The sequence below is a fragment of the Aquarana catesbeiana genome, linkage group LG03 (assembly GCF_042186555.1).
Source record: "Aquarana catesbeiana isolate 2022-GZ linkage group LG03, ASM4218655v1, whole genome shotgun sequence".
Taxonomy (NCBI): Eukaryota; Metazoa; Chordata; class Amphibia; order Anura; family Ranidae; genus Aquarana; species Aquarana catesbeiana.
This window is the reverse complement of record NC_133326.1, coordinates 61,655,593-61,671,125: the sequence shown is the minus strand read 5'-3', so window position 1 is coordinate 61,671,125 and position 15,533 is coordinate 61,655,593. Positions and strand designations below refer to the sequence as shown.

Sequence of the window (15,533 nt, the reverse complement as noted above, 5' to 3'; positions counted from 1 at the left end):
TAGCCAGAACCCTACAATACACTTTTGGGTCGCCTGACAAGTCGCCCCAGTGTGAACCGAGGCTTAGCATTACAAGGTCTCAGATGTGAATGGGAAGCAGGTGTGTTAAATTTGGTGTTGTTATCACTCTCTCATACTGGTCAGTGGAAGTTCAACATGGCACCTCATGGCAAAGAACTCTCTGAGGATCTGAAAACAGGAATTGTTGCTCTACATAAAGATGGCCTAGGCTATAACAAGATCCAAGACCCTGAAACTGAGCTGCAGCACGGTGTCCAAGACCATACAGCGGTTTAACAGGACAGGTTCCACTCAGAACAGGCCTCGCCATGGTCGACCAAAGAAGTTGAGTGATCGTGCTCAGCGTCATATCCAGAGGGAAATAGACATATGAGTGCTGCCAGCATTGCTGCAGAGGATGAAGGGGTGGGCGGTCAGCCTGTCAGTGCTCAGACCATATGCCACACAATGCATCATATTGGTCTGCATGGCTGTCGTCCCAGAAGGAATCCTCTTCTAAAAGATGATGCACAAGAAATCCAGGAAACAGTTTGCTGAAGACAAGCAGACTAGGGACAGGCATAAAGAAAAGGTTGGGCCAGGGATAGGGTGGAGTACAGAGGGAAAAAAGACCTGGGGAGAGAAGCCCTCAAAATTCCAAGAATTTCCAGAAGATATAAGAAAAAAGCTGGTGAATTCTTGCCACAGAGAATGTTCAAAATCATTTTAGAGTTAATGGGTTATAGGGTGCCTACACTTTTTGGAAAACATGGAGTCCCCTGGTATGGCTGCCATTATTTTGGATATATACTAAGTGATTTTGTTCTGGACTACACCTATGGTTGGTTGGGAGGACCACCATGCCTTAGCCAGTACCTGCTTAGCTGTTGCAAAGATGAAATAATAATTTAATTTTGTGTTTTCTGCAAACTCCTATGCATTTGTATGTGCTCCCTGGCCTAATACTATATACAGTATTAATGGGCATACCTTAAGAGAAGTAGGGGAATCTGTTTTTTGTAGAATTATACCTACAGTGGAGGGAAAAAAGTATTTGATCCCCTGCTGATTTTGTACATTTGCCCACAAAGAAATTAGCAGTCCATAATTTTAATGGTAGGTTTTATTTTAACAGTGAGAGACAAAAAAACAAAAATATCTAGAAAAACGCATTTCAAAAACTTTATAAATTGATTTGCATTTTAAAGAGTGAAATAAATATTTGATCCCCTATCAATCAGCAAGAGTTCTGGCTTCCAGGTGTCTTCTATACAGGTAACAAGCTGAGATTAGGAGTACTCTCTTAAAGGGAGTGCTCCTAATCTCAGCTTGTTACCTGTATAAAAGACACCTGTCCACAGAAGCAATCAATTAGATTTCAATCTCTCCACCATAGCCAAGACCAAAGAGCTGTCCAAGGATGTCAGGGACAAGATTGTAGACCTACACAAGGCTGGAATGGGCTACAAGACCATCGTCAAGCAGCTTGATGAGAGGGTGACAACAGTTGGTGCGATTATTCGTAAATGGAAAAAACACAAAATAACTGTCAATCTCCCTCTGTGTGGGGCTCCATGCAAGATTTCACATCGTGGAGTTTCAATGATCATGAGAATCGATAGGAATCAGCCCAAAACTACACAGCAGAATCTAGTCAATGATCAAGGCAGTTGGGACCATAGCCACCAAGAAAACAATTGCAGTGCCCGGAAGGTCCCCCTGCTCAAGAAAGTACATGTACAGGCCGTCTGAAGTTTGCTAATGAACACCTGAATGATTCAGAGGAGAACTGGGTAAAAGTGTTGTGGTCAGATGAGACCAAAATCAAGCTCTTTGGCATCAACTCAACTCGCCGTGTTTGAAGGAGGAGGAATGCTGCCTATGACACCATTCCCACTGTCAAACATGGAGGTGGAAACATTATGCTTTGGGAGTGTTTTGCTGCTAAGGGGACAGGACAACTTCACCGCATCAAAGGGACGATGGACGGGGCAATGTACTGTCAATCTTGGGTGAGAACTTCCTTTCCTCAGCCAGGGCATTGAAAATGAGTCACGGATAGGTATTCCAGCATAACAATGACCCAAAAACACATGACCAAGGCAAAAAGGAGTGGCTCAAGAAGTACATTAAGGTCCTGGAATGGCCTAACCAGTCTCCAGACCTTAATTCCATAGAAAATATGTGGAGGGAGCTGAAGGCTTGCGTTACAAAACGTCAGCCTCGAAACCTTAATGACTTGGAGAGGATCTGCAAAGAGAAGTGGGACAAAATCCCTCCTGAGGTGTGTGCAAACCAGGTGGCCAACTACAAGAAACGTCTGACCTCTGTGATTGCCAACAAGGGTTTTGCCACCAGTCATGTTTTGCAAAGGGGTCACATACTTATTTCACTCATTAAAATGCAAATCCATTTAAAACTTTTTTAAATGCGTTTTTTTTTTTTGTTATTCTGTCTCTCACTGGTAAAATAAACCTACCATTAAAATTATAGACTGATCATTTCTTTGTCAGTGAGCAAACGTACAAAAGCAGCAGGGGATCAAATACTTTTTTCCCTCACTGTGCCTAGGTGGATGCATCTGTTCCCGCCAGCTCGAATACTGAGAACAGAGCGATCAATAACCGCTGGTCACTCGGTTTTCACAGCTCCGTGAGCAGAGAGCTGGTGATTGTCAGTCACTACTTTCTGCTCTGCCCCCTCACTGGATCGCTGGGCTGTGGCGGGGGCGGGAGCCTCCAGCTCAGGCTTTCACCAGTCCAGGCATGTGGGTGGATCCCGACCATATGGTCGCAATCTTTCCTGAGCCTGGACTAGCGCTCCGAGGTCAGCCGACAGCAGATTTCAGCCCCCTGTCTGCTGCAAACGGGTCACAGGAGTGCAGAATGAGCTACACTCTTGTGACCCCCGGGAAAGGTACTCCTTTAGTCCAAAAGCGTTTTATTTCAGACTCGCTAAATGCATTTAATTGATCTTGCTACAGCCTCTAAAGCAGGCATCCCTAAATGGCGGCCCGCGATCCAGCCCGCATCACTAATCCTACGGGCCACTGCAGTTCCCCCATTTAGGAGCCGTTTTTTCGCCACTGTCACTGCTGTAAGTATCACAGCAGAGCGGAGAGGCGGGCTAGATGACCGGAAGGCACAGCTGCTTTGAATGGAAAGTGGGTGCAGGAGCTGCCGGAGTTAACTTTTGAAGTTAACCAGCCAGCGATTCGTTGTTAGGATGCAGGGTGGTCCCAGAAACTAATCACCTGTTGGTTAACATAAAAAGTTAATACCAGCTGCTGCCGGTCCCGCCCTCTGTCCAGAGCTGTCTTTACTCTCGCTCTCTGCTCCGTGCCCCAGTAAAAGTAGGAGAGTGAAGGAACAGAGCTGCAGGGGCTGCATTCTGAATAGGGAAAGGGGGCAGAGCTGCAGGTGTTGTAGGCGGGACAGTGCTGCAGGGGCTGTAATGTGGTGGTAGGGGGGCACAGCTGCAGGGGCTGTAATGTGAATGGGGGGGGGGACAGAGCTGCAGGGGCTGCATTGTGAATGGGGGGGTGGGGAGATAGAGCTGCGGGAGCTGTAAAGTGACTGGGTGGGCAGAGCTGCGGGGGCTGTAATGTGAATGGAAGGAGGGAGCAGAGCTGCAGGGGCTGTAAAGTGAATGGGGGGGACAGAGCTGCAGGGGCTGTAATGTGTATTGGGGGGGGGCAGAGCTGCAGGGGTTGTAATGTGAATGGAAGGAGATAGAGCTGCAGGGGCTGTAATGTGAATGGGGTGGGACAGAGCTGCAGGGGCTGTAATGTGAATGGGGGGGGGGCGAAATGCAGGGGCTGCAATGTAAATTGGGGGAAAGATCTCTGGGGGCTTTAATGTGAATAAGGGGGGCAGAGCTGCAATGTAAATTGGGGGAACAGAGCTATGGGGGGCGGTAATGTGAATGGAGGGCAGAGTTGCAGGGGCTGTAATGTGAATAGGAGGGGCAGAACTGCAAGGGCTATAATGTAAATTACGAGGACAGAGCTGTGAGGGGACATTAATGTGAATGTGGGGGGGGGGGGGGAGAAGAGAGCAGAGCTGCAATGCAAACTGGGGGGACAGAGCTGTGGGGGGCTGTAATGTGAATGGGGGGGGAGAGACACGGGGGCTTCAATGGAAAGGAGGACAGAGAACACTGCTGTGGGAAGGGGATACTATCAAGGAGGGTAGAGGACACCACTGTGGGTGGTGATGTGAAGGAGCAGAGGATACTGATGTAAGAAGGGAATTGTGATATAAAAAAAAGGGGGGGCTGTGTTGTGAAGGAACCGAGTCATCGCGCAAACTTGCAATCGAGACCTCTGCTAGCAGAAAATTTTTCTGATTGGACCTCCATGAATTTTAATTCAATACCCCTGCTCTAAAGCATTGATCCAAAATATCAGAATGATACCTTGTGACCCTCTGTCGGACCATATACAAACACAATAGCAGCTACTAGTTAGCTTCCACAAGGGAAGAGTTAATAGATCCAGATCCATGTGTCATGGCTTCTCAAAATTTGGTGCCAGTTTCCATGTGGGAGCCGAAGTCACTCTCCCACCTAGTGACACATGAGGGTGGGTAATGATAATCAGGTTCTAAACTGGCGTAGAATGCGAGAGAAACCATTCCTTTAGTGGTTGCATCTAAACATTGGTGTTTAAAAGTTTGTCATAGAAAGGGGCGATGACTTATGTTTAACATCACTTTCTATGTCATTTTTAAGCGGTAAAGAACAAATCTGTTCTAAAGAAGGCTTGAAGGAGGAATGTGAAAGACTGGATCCCAAGTACTGAGGTTAAGTCCTCAAAATACCTGCTTCCAAAGCCAAAGGAACCTATATGCTTCTTAGAAACCGAGTGGAAAAAACGAGGATGTGCCAGAGGGGTATGGGGGGAAATTAGGTACCCCAGAATTTAATGCATAACATACAATGTAGGTGGTGGGGGAAGGGGGTCCACAGAATGTTGTCTATAGCTATGAGAGTTGTTTCATATGCTTCCAGGCTAACCCATAAGGGGTAAAATAATAATACTGAATCTGCAGGACTGCCACACTGCCTATAAGCTTGGGTTAAAATAACACCTTCCTGGACACCCTCGGTCTCTGAAAAGTTTAGGGAGAAAAGCCAGCAGAGGTGCGGCCCAGGCGTGAGATCTTATTTTTTTCTCCATGATTCCATATCTGCCCATTTGCCTAAGAAGAAAAGAACAATTCACTGCATAATGAGTGTCAAAGGATGGAGTCAAGTAAGAGACTGCACACCGATTTTTAAAATCATAATGCATAGAATGAATGCATTAAAAAAATTCTGCCTTTAGAACCACTTTAAACAAAAGATCTGGGGTGGTGATACAGAGATACTATTCATTTGATAAGGTGGGGGCCAAATCCTCACTTATCCAACACCGGCATTGTGTATGGCCAGGATACTGTATTGAAAGCTTTTGATGTCCAGGGATAACAGATCAGTGCTTCCAATATTTCACAACATAAGTGCAATATTCATCCAATATTGTCATCTGCTTGTCTATTGTGAAGTAAATCTACTTATTCTTTGTTGAAAATGAATAGCTATGTTCAATCCATAGAACTGTAGCCAACATTTAAGGGATATTTTTTTCTCCTTGATTTTCTCTCAATATCAAAAGAGAGATACGCCTGCTTCTATGTATTACTGCTTAGCTGGCTGCAATGTTCTGATATGCACTAAAAGGGCAAGAAATGTTCTATCTCCCCGCTTGCCCTTTGTCCTGATGCATGTTCGTTGTCTGATCTCATAGCGGCATGTAAATATTGGGGTTGATTTACTGAAGGCAAATAGACTGTACACTTCGCAAGTGCAGTTGCCCTCATTTTTCCAGACCTTAGTAAATCTCTGCCGATTTCCCTCATCCAATCATATACAAGCAGAAATGCTTTTTTTTAATTATTTTTCCTTGCACCTGATTGGGTACTCTTTACAAAATGAAGCTTTACCACATTTACTAATCTCTGGGAAAAATTAGTGCACCTGCACTTGCAAAGTGCACAGGCTATTTGCCTTTAGTAAATCAACCCTTCTGTCTTTTTTTTTTATAAAACAAAGACACCAGAACCCAGGAACTGCATATATAAAGCAAGCAACATACATACTAGAAATTGTGCTGGTGTACTCATACGTATCGTGGACTGGTTTCACCACTCCTCCTCCAAGCTCTGGGTCCAATTGGAGAGGCATCTTAATGAGATTGATCTTTGCGCCCTGCCGTGGACCCCTACGGCCCGGCGCAAGGATAGTTCACTCTCTACTGCTCTTCCTCGTCAAACTCTTCAGATTTGGGACCGCCTGACCTTAACTGGTAAATTATCTAAACCTCAGGGCCCAATGACCCCTCTCTTTGGGACTCCGGCCTTCCCCCCGGCAGTAAACAGAAGCAGATTTGGACCCTGGAATAGGGATAGTCATAGACGCTAAAGCGCAGGTTTTACACGCTGACCCATCTCTGAGAACAGACATACCCCCCCAGACGAACATGTACGTACTTTTTCCTCCATCTCTGAGATCCTAGCTGACCCATCAGACTTTGACGAGCTACTTTTACAATCAGACCCGCCCACCCACGTAGTATCGTTGTTATATTCCATACTACTAAACATCTCTGCCCCAGACCTTCCAACATACACGCAGAAATGGGAAACAGACCTACAACACTCCATCTCCCCTGCTGATTGGCAAAAAAGCTTTGTCTTGACACATAGGATTTCATTAGCAACCAAGTCCCAAGAAAAAGGATTTAAGCTATTAACGAGGTGGTACAGATGCCCAGCGACAATCCAACAGCATAATTCTTCCTTGTCAGATACTTGCTGGCGGTGCATGTCCTCTAGAGGGACAATGCTCCACATTTGGTGGGTATGTCCTCCAATTAGGAAACTTTGGCAAAAGGTCTTTGATCTATACAGCAGGCTGATGGCGACCTCAATTAACCACTTGCTTACTGGGCACTTAAAACCCCCTCCTGTCCAGACCAATTTTCAGCTTTCAGCGCTGTCGCACTTTGGATGACAATTGCGCGGTCATACAACACTGTACCCAAATGAAATTTTTATCATTTTTTTCCTAAAAGTAGAGCTTTCTTTTGATGGTATTTGATCATCTCTGCGGTTTTTAGTTTTTGTTAAAAAAAATTAAAAAGACAATTTAAAAAAAAAAAATTATTATTTTTTTTTATATTTTGTTATAAAATTTTGCAAACAGGTAATTTTTCTCCTACGTTGATGTACGCTGATGAGGCGGCACTGATGGGCACCGATAGGTGGCAGTGATGGGCACTGATGGCAGCACTGCTAGGTGGCACTGACTGGCACCACTGGAGGGCATTGATAGGTGGCACTTGGCATTGATAGGTGGCACTTGTGGGCATTGACAGGTGGCACTTGTGGGCATTGACAGGTGGCACTTGTGGGCATTGACAGGTGGCACTTGTGGGCACTGGCAGGTGGCAATAATAGATGGCACCTGTTGGCACAGATGAGGCATGTGTGTCTCCTTTCACTTCGGGACCGAGGTCCCTTTGACATAAGTCGGTGATCGGCTTGTTTTTCCTCCTCACGCTGTCAGCGTGAGGAGAAAACGAAACCGATCACCGAGGTTTTCTTCATATCATGTGATCAGCTGTCATTGGCTGACAGCTGATCACATGGTAAGGGGCCGGGACCGGCCCCTTACTTGGATCTGTGATCATCCGAGTCTCCGTGACTCGGTGATCACAGCGCACACACCGCGCGCCCTGCAGGGTGCGCGCTATGCGTGTGCACAGGGGAGGACGGCCTCCCGGAAATTGAGGTCCGCGCTGTAGCCGTCATTCGGCTATGGCCCGGACCTCAAGTGTTTAAACCTACTCCAGAGATAGCCCTGCTATCTCAGGCCCCCGCCACTTTTTGGCCGCAGTCAGGACAGTGATTCCCCGCCATTGGAGAACAGCGGATGTGCCTTCCTTGGGCAACTGGGCTGTGGAGGTGGATCAGATAAGAGATCTGGAGCGCCTGTTGGCGCAGGAAGCGGGGAAGGAGTAACAATTTACCATCACCTGGACCGCGTGGGCAATGTTTTGTTACTCTGACGACTTTTCTGTATGGGTCAGGGATGCCCCATCATCGTCTACTGGCTAGCCATGCTGGGATGCTTCCCACTTTCTTTATCATCCCCTATTTCTTTTCACAGCATATTTCTCTTTCCTCTCTTCACCTACTCATCTTTCTGTATTGAACCGGTCTCTTAAGCATATGATCAAAGGCCATATACCCAGATTAGTTCAACGACATCAATACTTCATATAAGTGAGTAAAAAAGGTCTCAACAGCATATCATGAAGGGGGAGATCCCTCTGATAATACCAATACGCAAAACCACAAGAGTAAACATATGTTGGATCCCTCACATATAATATACTTCCCATATGTCTAAAGGCCTTTATTTACAATATGATATTTCATTGTTTTACCAGAGATTTGATGTCAAAGTGTATACACCTGCTTATCTATGGTATAGATATATATCATTGTTCTTTGCACAATGCATGTTATCACATATTGTAATAGTACAATGTAGCGAACTTTCTTTTTCTGTTATATCTCCTTTTTTTATTATGTTTTGTTTTCTTGAAATAAACTAAGATTGAAAGAGAAATTGTGCTGGCAAGTGCAAAATAAAGCTGCTGGCAAAATACAGACAAAACTGTGTGAACAATGGAATATAAATAGTTTGTTGCACTACCTGTATTATTGTAAACGCTTATATTAAAAAAACAAACAAAAAAAAAATGAAATAAACCAACTGATAATAGTGAAGTACATAAAAACAAGCAAAATATGAATCCAGTGGCAAAGTGGCCTGTGCCCCCCGATGACATCAGTTATAATGAAACGCGTAGAATGGAGCCAACGCACATGACATTGCCACTCTTGTTTGTATTGGTAAAGGCTTGGACTGTTGTTAACATTGCCCGAGAACGTATCTAATATTAAGCGCTTACTAAATTGTGAAAATGTGAGTAGTTCTAGTTATCTTTTTGAGCTAGAATAACATTTTATGCGGTTTTACACTATGTGGGTTTTACCATCTTAATTTCATTTGAACATATGCTGAAAAACTGAAGATATTGTAATCCTCTAATCAAGGGGTGTCTGTCCAGGTCTTGATAATGAGATACCAATCACGGGGTGATTTGACTCTGTAATAGGGTCCATTTGTTCCGGTAAGAGTCCAATTTTAATGGGGGGGGGGGGGGGGGCGGGGTGAGTGATGGTTCACCAGGGTGGACATGAGTTCTGGTTCAGCACTTAATTTTCTGGCAGCACAGCGGTGATTCTACAAATAACTGGGACAGTCACAATATTTGTATACATATGTGATTTTATATTTGCTACTGGATTCATATTTTGTTTGTTTTTATGGCCTTCATTATTACCAGTTGGTTTATTTCTTTTTTTATATAAGTGTTCACAATATTACAGGTAGCACGGCAAACTATTTATATTCCAATGTATAAAGGAGGACCTTTATACTATACAACATATCTGTTACTAGCAAACAAATCATTGTTAGCAAGGTTAATCCAGAATACATCATATGAGCAGATAGTACTGATTACCCTTTATCTGCCTCCGCAGTGAGGCGAGTTCTGCTGTAAGCAACATTTCTTCGTACTTCAATATCTCAAACTGAACATCGTATAGCTCTAGTTGTGTCTCATAGTACTGCAATTCCAGCTCATCCACCAGTGTCATGGCCCCAAGGCCCTCGCTCAGGTTCTCCATCTGTCAGTCCAAGCCAGTTTGTACAATCAATGGAAAACTCAACAAATAATGGAATACATATAAAACAACATAGAAAATATATTCTGACATAGTAATATCACTAGTATAGGAAAAAGTGATGCAATGCCAAGGAAGCATAACTCCAATGATAAAACTGAAAACAGATGATAGGAATGGAACATGCTGTCATTTGTACATGTGTGCCATATACTCTAATGGTCTTATTTAGAATTTACATTGCTGAAGCCAGTACAAGATGAATGGGTAGGGATGAGCTCAGTTATTGGCTGAAAGCTCTGAAGCTGATTGGCAGACCTTTTTCGGTCATGCCCCTTTGACAAAAGCTGGCCAAACGTCCGGCTTCTGTCAGACAGACTCCAGTACACACAGGCTGAATGTCGTTTCTATTGAACCGGCCGATGCCGTCCGACATTCGACTCATGTGTACTAGGCTTTACACATTCACATAGGTCTATGTAAAAGCGGCTTTGGAAAATAGGAAAATGCAGCAGAAAGTTTCAGAACATTTTTTGATCTTGCACCTACAGGTAAGCCTATATTAAAACTGTGTTTAATAAAAGTCAACAGCTACAAAAAGTGTAGCTGCTGACTTAATAAAAACACACACACTCACCTGTCCCAAGGTCCAGCGATGCGGCCGCCCGAAGCCTCGCTTATCTCCCTTTCCCTCCACAGTGTTGGCATCACTACTGTGGGCTACTGTGTACTACTGTACAGCTTGTGGTTTCACAGCTGGAGGAGCACTGTGCATGTGCAAGTCGCGTTGCACGTTCTGAATTCAGAATATTGCAAGGAGGTAAGGACCACCTAGGCGGCCCAGGCGGCAGTGGGAGCGGGTACCTGTCAAAACTAGGGTTCCCCCCCCCCCCAAAAAAATGACATGCCAAATGTGGCATGTCAGGATTGCTTAAAGCAAAGTTCCACTTTTGGGTGAAACTCCGCTTTAAGGCTTACCTGTAGGTACAGTGAAAATCTCCTGAGCTTGCAGTGTTTAGGAGATATTCCCACTGGATGCAGCCGGTGATGGACGCAGCATGGTATGCCGGACCTTCAGAGCTCCGTGCCGTAGCCAAGGGCTCCCAAGCACATGCATGGGAGAGATCTCATCACGGCCCCGGCCACTTATACAACCAGAGCCCGCGAACCCGGAAGAAAAGGCCAGGAGAAGATGGAAGCCCTGTCGGGGCGACAGTGCACCATTGGAGGGCTTCGTTCTAAGGTATTTCCTAATTGCTAGTATGCAATGCATACTAGCACATTATACCATTGCCTTGCAGGGGATTTTTTGTGTTTTTTTAAAGCGGCGGTTTACTAAAGCTTTAAGACTTTAACCAGATGTTTACAAAAGCATTAAAGCTGAACTGCAAGAATAATGGGGCGTACACACGGTCGGACTTTTCGTCTACAAAAGTCCAACGGACGCTGACGGACTAAAGCTGGCTGGTAATCCGATCGTGTGTGGGCTTCTCCGGACTTTCAGCAGACTTTTTCAGCCTCAAATCCTACGGACTTTAGATTTGAAACATGCTTCAAATCTTTACGTCGTAACTACGACGGACCCCAAAATCCGCTCGTCTGTGTGCTAGTCCGACGGACAAAAACCCACGCTAGGGCAGCTATTGGCTACTGGCTATGAACTTCCTTATTTTAGTCCGGTGTACGTCATCACGTACGAATCCGTCGGACTTTTGTGTGGTCGTGTGTAGGCAAGTCCGTTCGTTAGAAAGTCTGCTGCAAGTCCGCCGAAAGTCCGCCGGAAGTCTGTCGGACAGGCTGTCGGACTTTTGTAGACGAAAAGTCCGACCGTGTGTACGCCCCATTAGACAATCTACCTTTGTAGTGGCCCCCCCTGCACTGCAAGGGTTAAATGCTTAGTCTAAGGCTGGCTACACATTATACAATTTCCTTTAGATTTATCAAAACCATATAATATGGATGTCAAACCTAAAAACTTTCAATTTGTATTCAATTAGGGGGGGGGGCTTGCACTACAAAGTTGAAGTTAAATCTAAAGGAAAGTGAATAAGAAAAAATTGTATAATGCATAGCCAGCTTTAGGATGCAGGAATAAGCTCTATTACTTACCCTTTCCCTCGGGCTAACAGGCTCCAGCGCTGTTCCCTTCCCATACAGTGCAGGAAACATTCACACTACACTGTAGATGGTGCAAGTGAGCATTCAATCGTGGCTGAGGGCATCTTAGAAAGGTGGCACCGCTGGACAGGTCACGTGGATGGAGGACGCCTGCTGGAGCTAGGGGAGCTCAGCTGGCCATAGATGAATCAAATTTAGCCGGTTCAGCTGGGCCTGGCTGAATTTCCACCCATCTATGGTTGTTCCCGCACGATGGGAATGTTGGAAAATTTTAATTCGATGAGCGGCTACAGCGCTGGTCAGTGTATTCTGAGAGCAAAGGAGTCCCGGCTGTCATAATCTGTAAATAGTACACCTTTATCTGTGCACCCCTAGGCTAAAACATTAAACTCTTGCGATGCAGGATTCAGCATGTGTGTAAGTCTGCACATGCACCGTGATCAACATGAAAACAGAGAATATAGCTAGGCACAGTATGTGGGTAGTAAGTACAGTGAGGGGAAAAAAGTATTTGATCCCCTGCTTATTTTGTATGTTTGCCCACTGACAAACCAGTCTATAATTTTAATGGTAGGTTTATTTTACCAGTGAGAGACATAACAAAAAAATCCAGAAAAATGCATTTAAAAAAGTTAGAAATGGATTTGCATTTTAATGAGTAAAAATAGGATTTTTTAAAACAGCTTACCTGTAAAATCCTTTTCTTTCGAAGGACATCACGGGACACAGAGCCACAGTAATTACTGATGGGTTATATAGGTATCACTGGTGATTGGACACTGGCACACCCTATCAGGAAGTTCAACCCCCTATATAATCCCTCCCCCTTGCAGGGATACCTCAGTTTTGTAGCCAAGCAATACAGTGTATTAGAAGAGGGGCGGAACCTCTGTGTCCCGTGATGTCCTTCGAAAGAAAAGGATTTTACAGGTAAGCTGTTTTAAAAAATCCTATTTTCTTTCTCGAACATCACGGGACACAGAGCCACAGTAATTACTGATGGGATGTCCCAGAGCAATGCTACCTGAGGGGGGGGGAACCACGACCAAGTAGGGTGCAATCAGACCTGAGGACCCTGTACCGCTGCCTGCAGCACACTACGCCCAAAGGCGATATCCTCATGCCTTCTCACATCCACCTGATAGAATCTGGTGAATGTATGAACTGAAGACCAGGTTGCGGCCTTGCAGATTTGAGCCATAGAGGCCCGGTGATGCACTGCCCAAGAAGCACCAATAGCCCTTGTGGAATGTGCCCTGATCTGAAATGGAGGAATCTTCTGTTTCAAACCGTAAGCTTGAATGATCAACTGTCAAATCCATTTAGAAATGGTAGCTTTTGACGCTGCCTGTCCTCTATTGGGACCCTCTGGCAGCACAAACAAAACATCCGTCTTGCGGATCTGAGTAGTTGCCCCTAGATAGGCCTTAACTGCTCTTACTACATCCAACGAATGTAGAGATCTCTCTTCCGGAGAACAGGGATCTGGAAAGAAGGAAGGTAGAACAATGTCTTGGTTTAAATGAAAATCAGAAACCACCTTCGGTAAAAAACTAGGATGAGGGCGTAGTACCACTCTATCCTTGTGTATAATCAAATAAGGCTCCTTACAGGAAAGAGCTGCTAATTCTGATACTCTTCTAGCAGAAGAGATGGCCACCAGAAAAATTAATTTCCTTGTCAACAAGACCAAAGGAATCTGACTTATTGGTTCAAAAGGCTGTTTCTGTAACACAGCCAGGACCAAATTCAAGTCCCAGGGGTTTAGGGGCGCTTTAACCGGAGGATTAAGATGCATCACCCCCTGCATAAAGTTTCGGACCAAAGAATGCGAAGCAAGTGGCCGCTGAAATAATACTGATAAAGCAGAAACCTGGCCCTTGATGGTACTCAAGGCCAGCTTCATCTCTAATCCCCTCTGTAGAAAATCAAGGATTCTACCTATGACATATTTCCTGGGATGCCAACCTCTGGATTCACACCAGGTTATATAAGCCTTCCAGACTCTATGATAAATCATCCTGGAAGCTGGCTTCCTTGCATTAATCAAGGTAGATATGACAGGACCTGAGAGCCCACTACTCTTCAGAACGTGGGTCTCAATAGCCAAACCGTCAAATTTAGCATTTGTAAGGCAGGATGGAACACTGGACCTTGAGATAACAGGTCTGGGCGTACCGGTAGGGTCCACGGGGAACCCACCGTCATCCTTACTATTTCTGCATACCAAGTCCTTCTGGGCCAAGCGGGGGCCACCAGAAGTACCGACTTCCTTTCCTGCCTGATCCTGCGAAGGAGTCGTGGTAGTAGCAGAATAGGCGGGAATGCGTAAATCAGTGAGAACCGATGCCACGGAATCACCAACGCATCCGTCCCGCATGCAAGAAGATCTTTTGTCCTTGCCACAAATCTGTCTATCTTTTTGTTGAATCGGGATGCAAAGAGATCTACATCTGGATCCCCCATCTTTGGCATATGGCCCAAAAGACGTCGGGATGCAGAGACCATTCCCCTGGAAGTAACTGCTGGCAACTTAGATAGTCCGCCTGCCAATTCTCTATTCCCGGGATGAAAACTGCCGATATGCATGGCACATGCATCTCTGCCCAGACCAAGATCTGGTTCACCTCTTTTTGAGCAGCTCGGCTCAGGGTGCCTCCCTGATGATTGACATAAGCCACTGCTGTGGCATTGTCGGACTGGATCCTGACCGGACAACCCTGTAGCCTGATAGTCCAGGCTTTTAGAGCTAGATGTATCCCCCGGATCTCCAGAATGTTGATGGGTAAGGTCCTCTCTGTCTTGGACCATACCCCTTGGACCGCAGCCTGTTCCAGAACTGCTCCCCAACCTGACAGACTGGCATCTGTTGTTACCACCGTCCAGGTAACCGGTAGAAAGGATTTCCCCTTCTGCAGGTTTTCGGGTATGAGCCACCAATTGAGGCTCTGACGCACCGCATGCGACAGGTGCATCGGAAAGTCTAATGCCTGAACCTTCTAGTTCCAGGTCGACAGAATACTGTGTTGCAGCATTCTTGAGTGAAACTGAGCATAGGGAACTGCTTCGAATGAAGACACCATCTTCCCTAGTAGCCTCATACAAAGGCGGACTGAGGGACCCTTCTTGGTCCTTACTGTCTGAATCAGCTCTCTCAAAGCAGTGATCTTTGCCTGGGGTAGAAATATTTTCTCCTGGCTTGTATCTATAATCAGACCTAAATACTCCAGTCTTCTTACTGGTTTTAGGAAAGACTTTTCTAAGTTGAGGATCCAACCCAGGTGTTCTAGATACCTGACTGTGGTCCTCAAGTTTCCATTCAAAGAGGCTACCGACCGGTCTATCAAGAGCAGGTCGTCTAGGTATGCTATGACAGCTATACCCTGAGCCCTTAATCTGGCCAGAGGAGGAGCCAAGATCTTTGTGAACACTCGAGGTGCAGTGGCTATCCCGAAAGGCAGAGCCACAAACTGGAAATGGCGCCCTCCTACCTCGAAGCGCAGAAACTTCTGATGAGCAGGAAAAATGGGCACATGCAGATATGCATCTCTGATGTCTATTGATGCCAGAAATTCTCCTCCCTGCAGGGTGGGAACTACTGTTCGAATTGAT

At 45.5% G+C, this 15,533-nt stretch overlaps 1 protein-coding gene across 1 annotated transcript in view; it reads right to left on the bottom strand.

Moving 5' to 3' along the window:
* Positions 1-15,533, bottom strand: part of WHAMM (WASP homolog associated with actin, golgi membranes and microtubules) — a 73,156-nt gene that overhangs the window by 24,040 nt on the left and 33,583 nt on the right. The window contains exon 5 of the mRNA XM_073618605.1: positions 9,641-9,806. Coding sequence (XP_073474706.1) covers positions 9,641-9,806 — 166 coding nt within the window. The remainder of the gene's footprint in view (positions 1-9,640; positions 9,807-15,533) is intronic.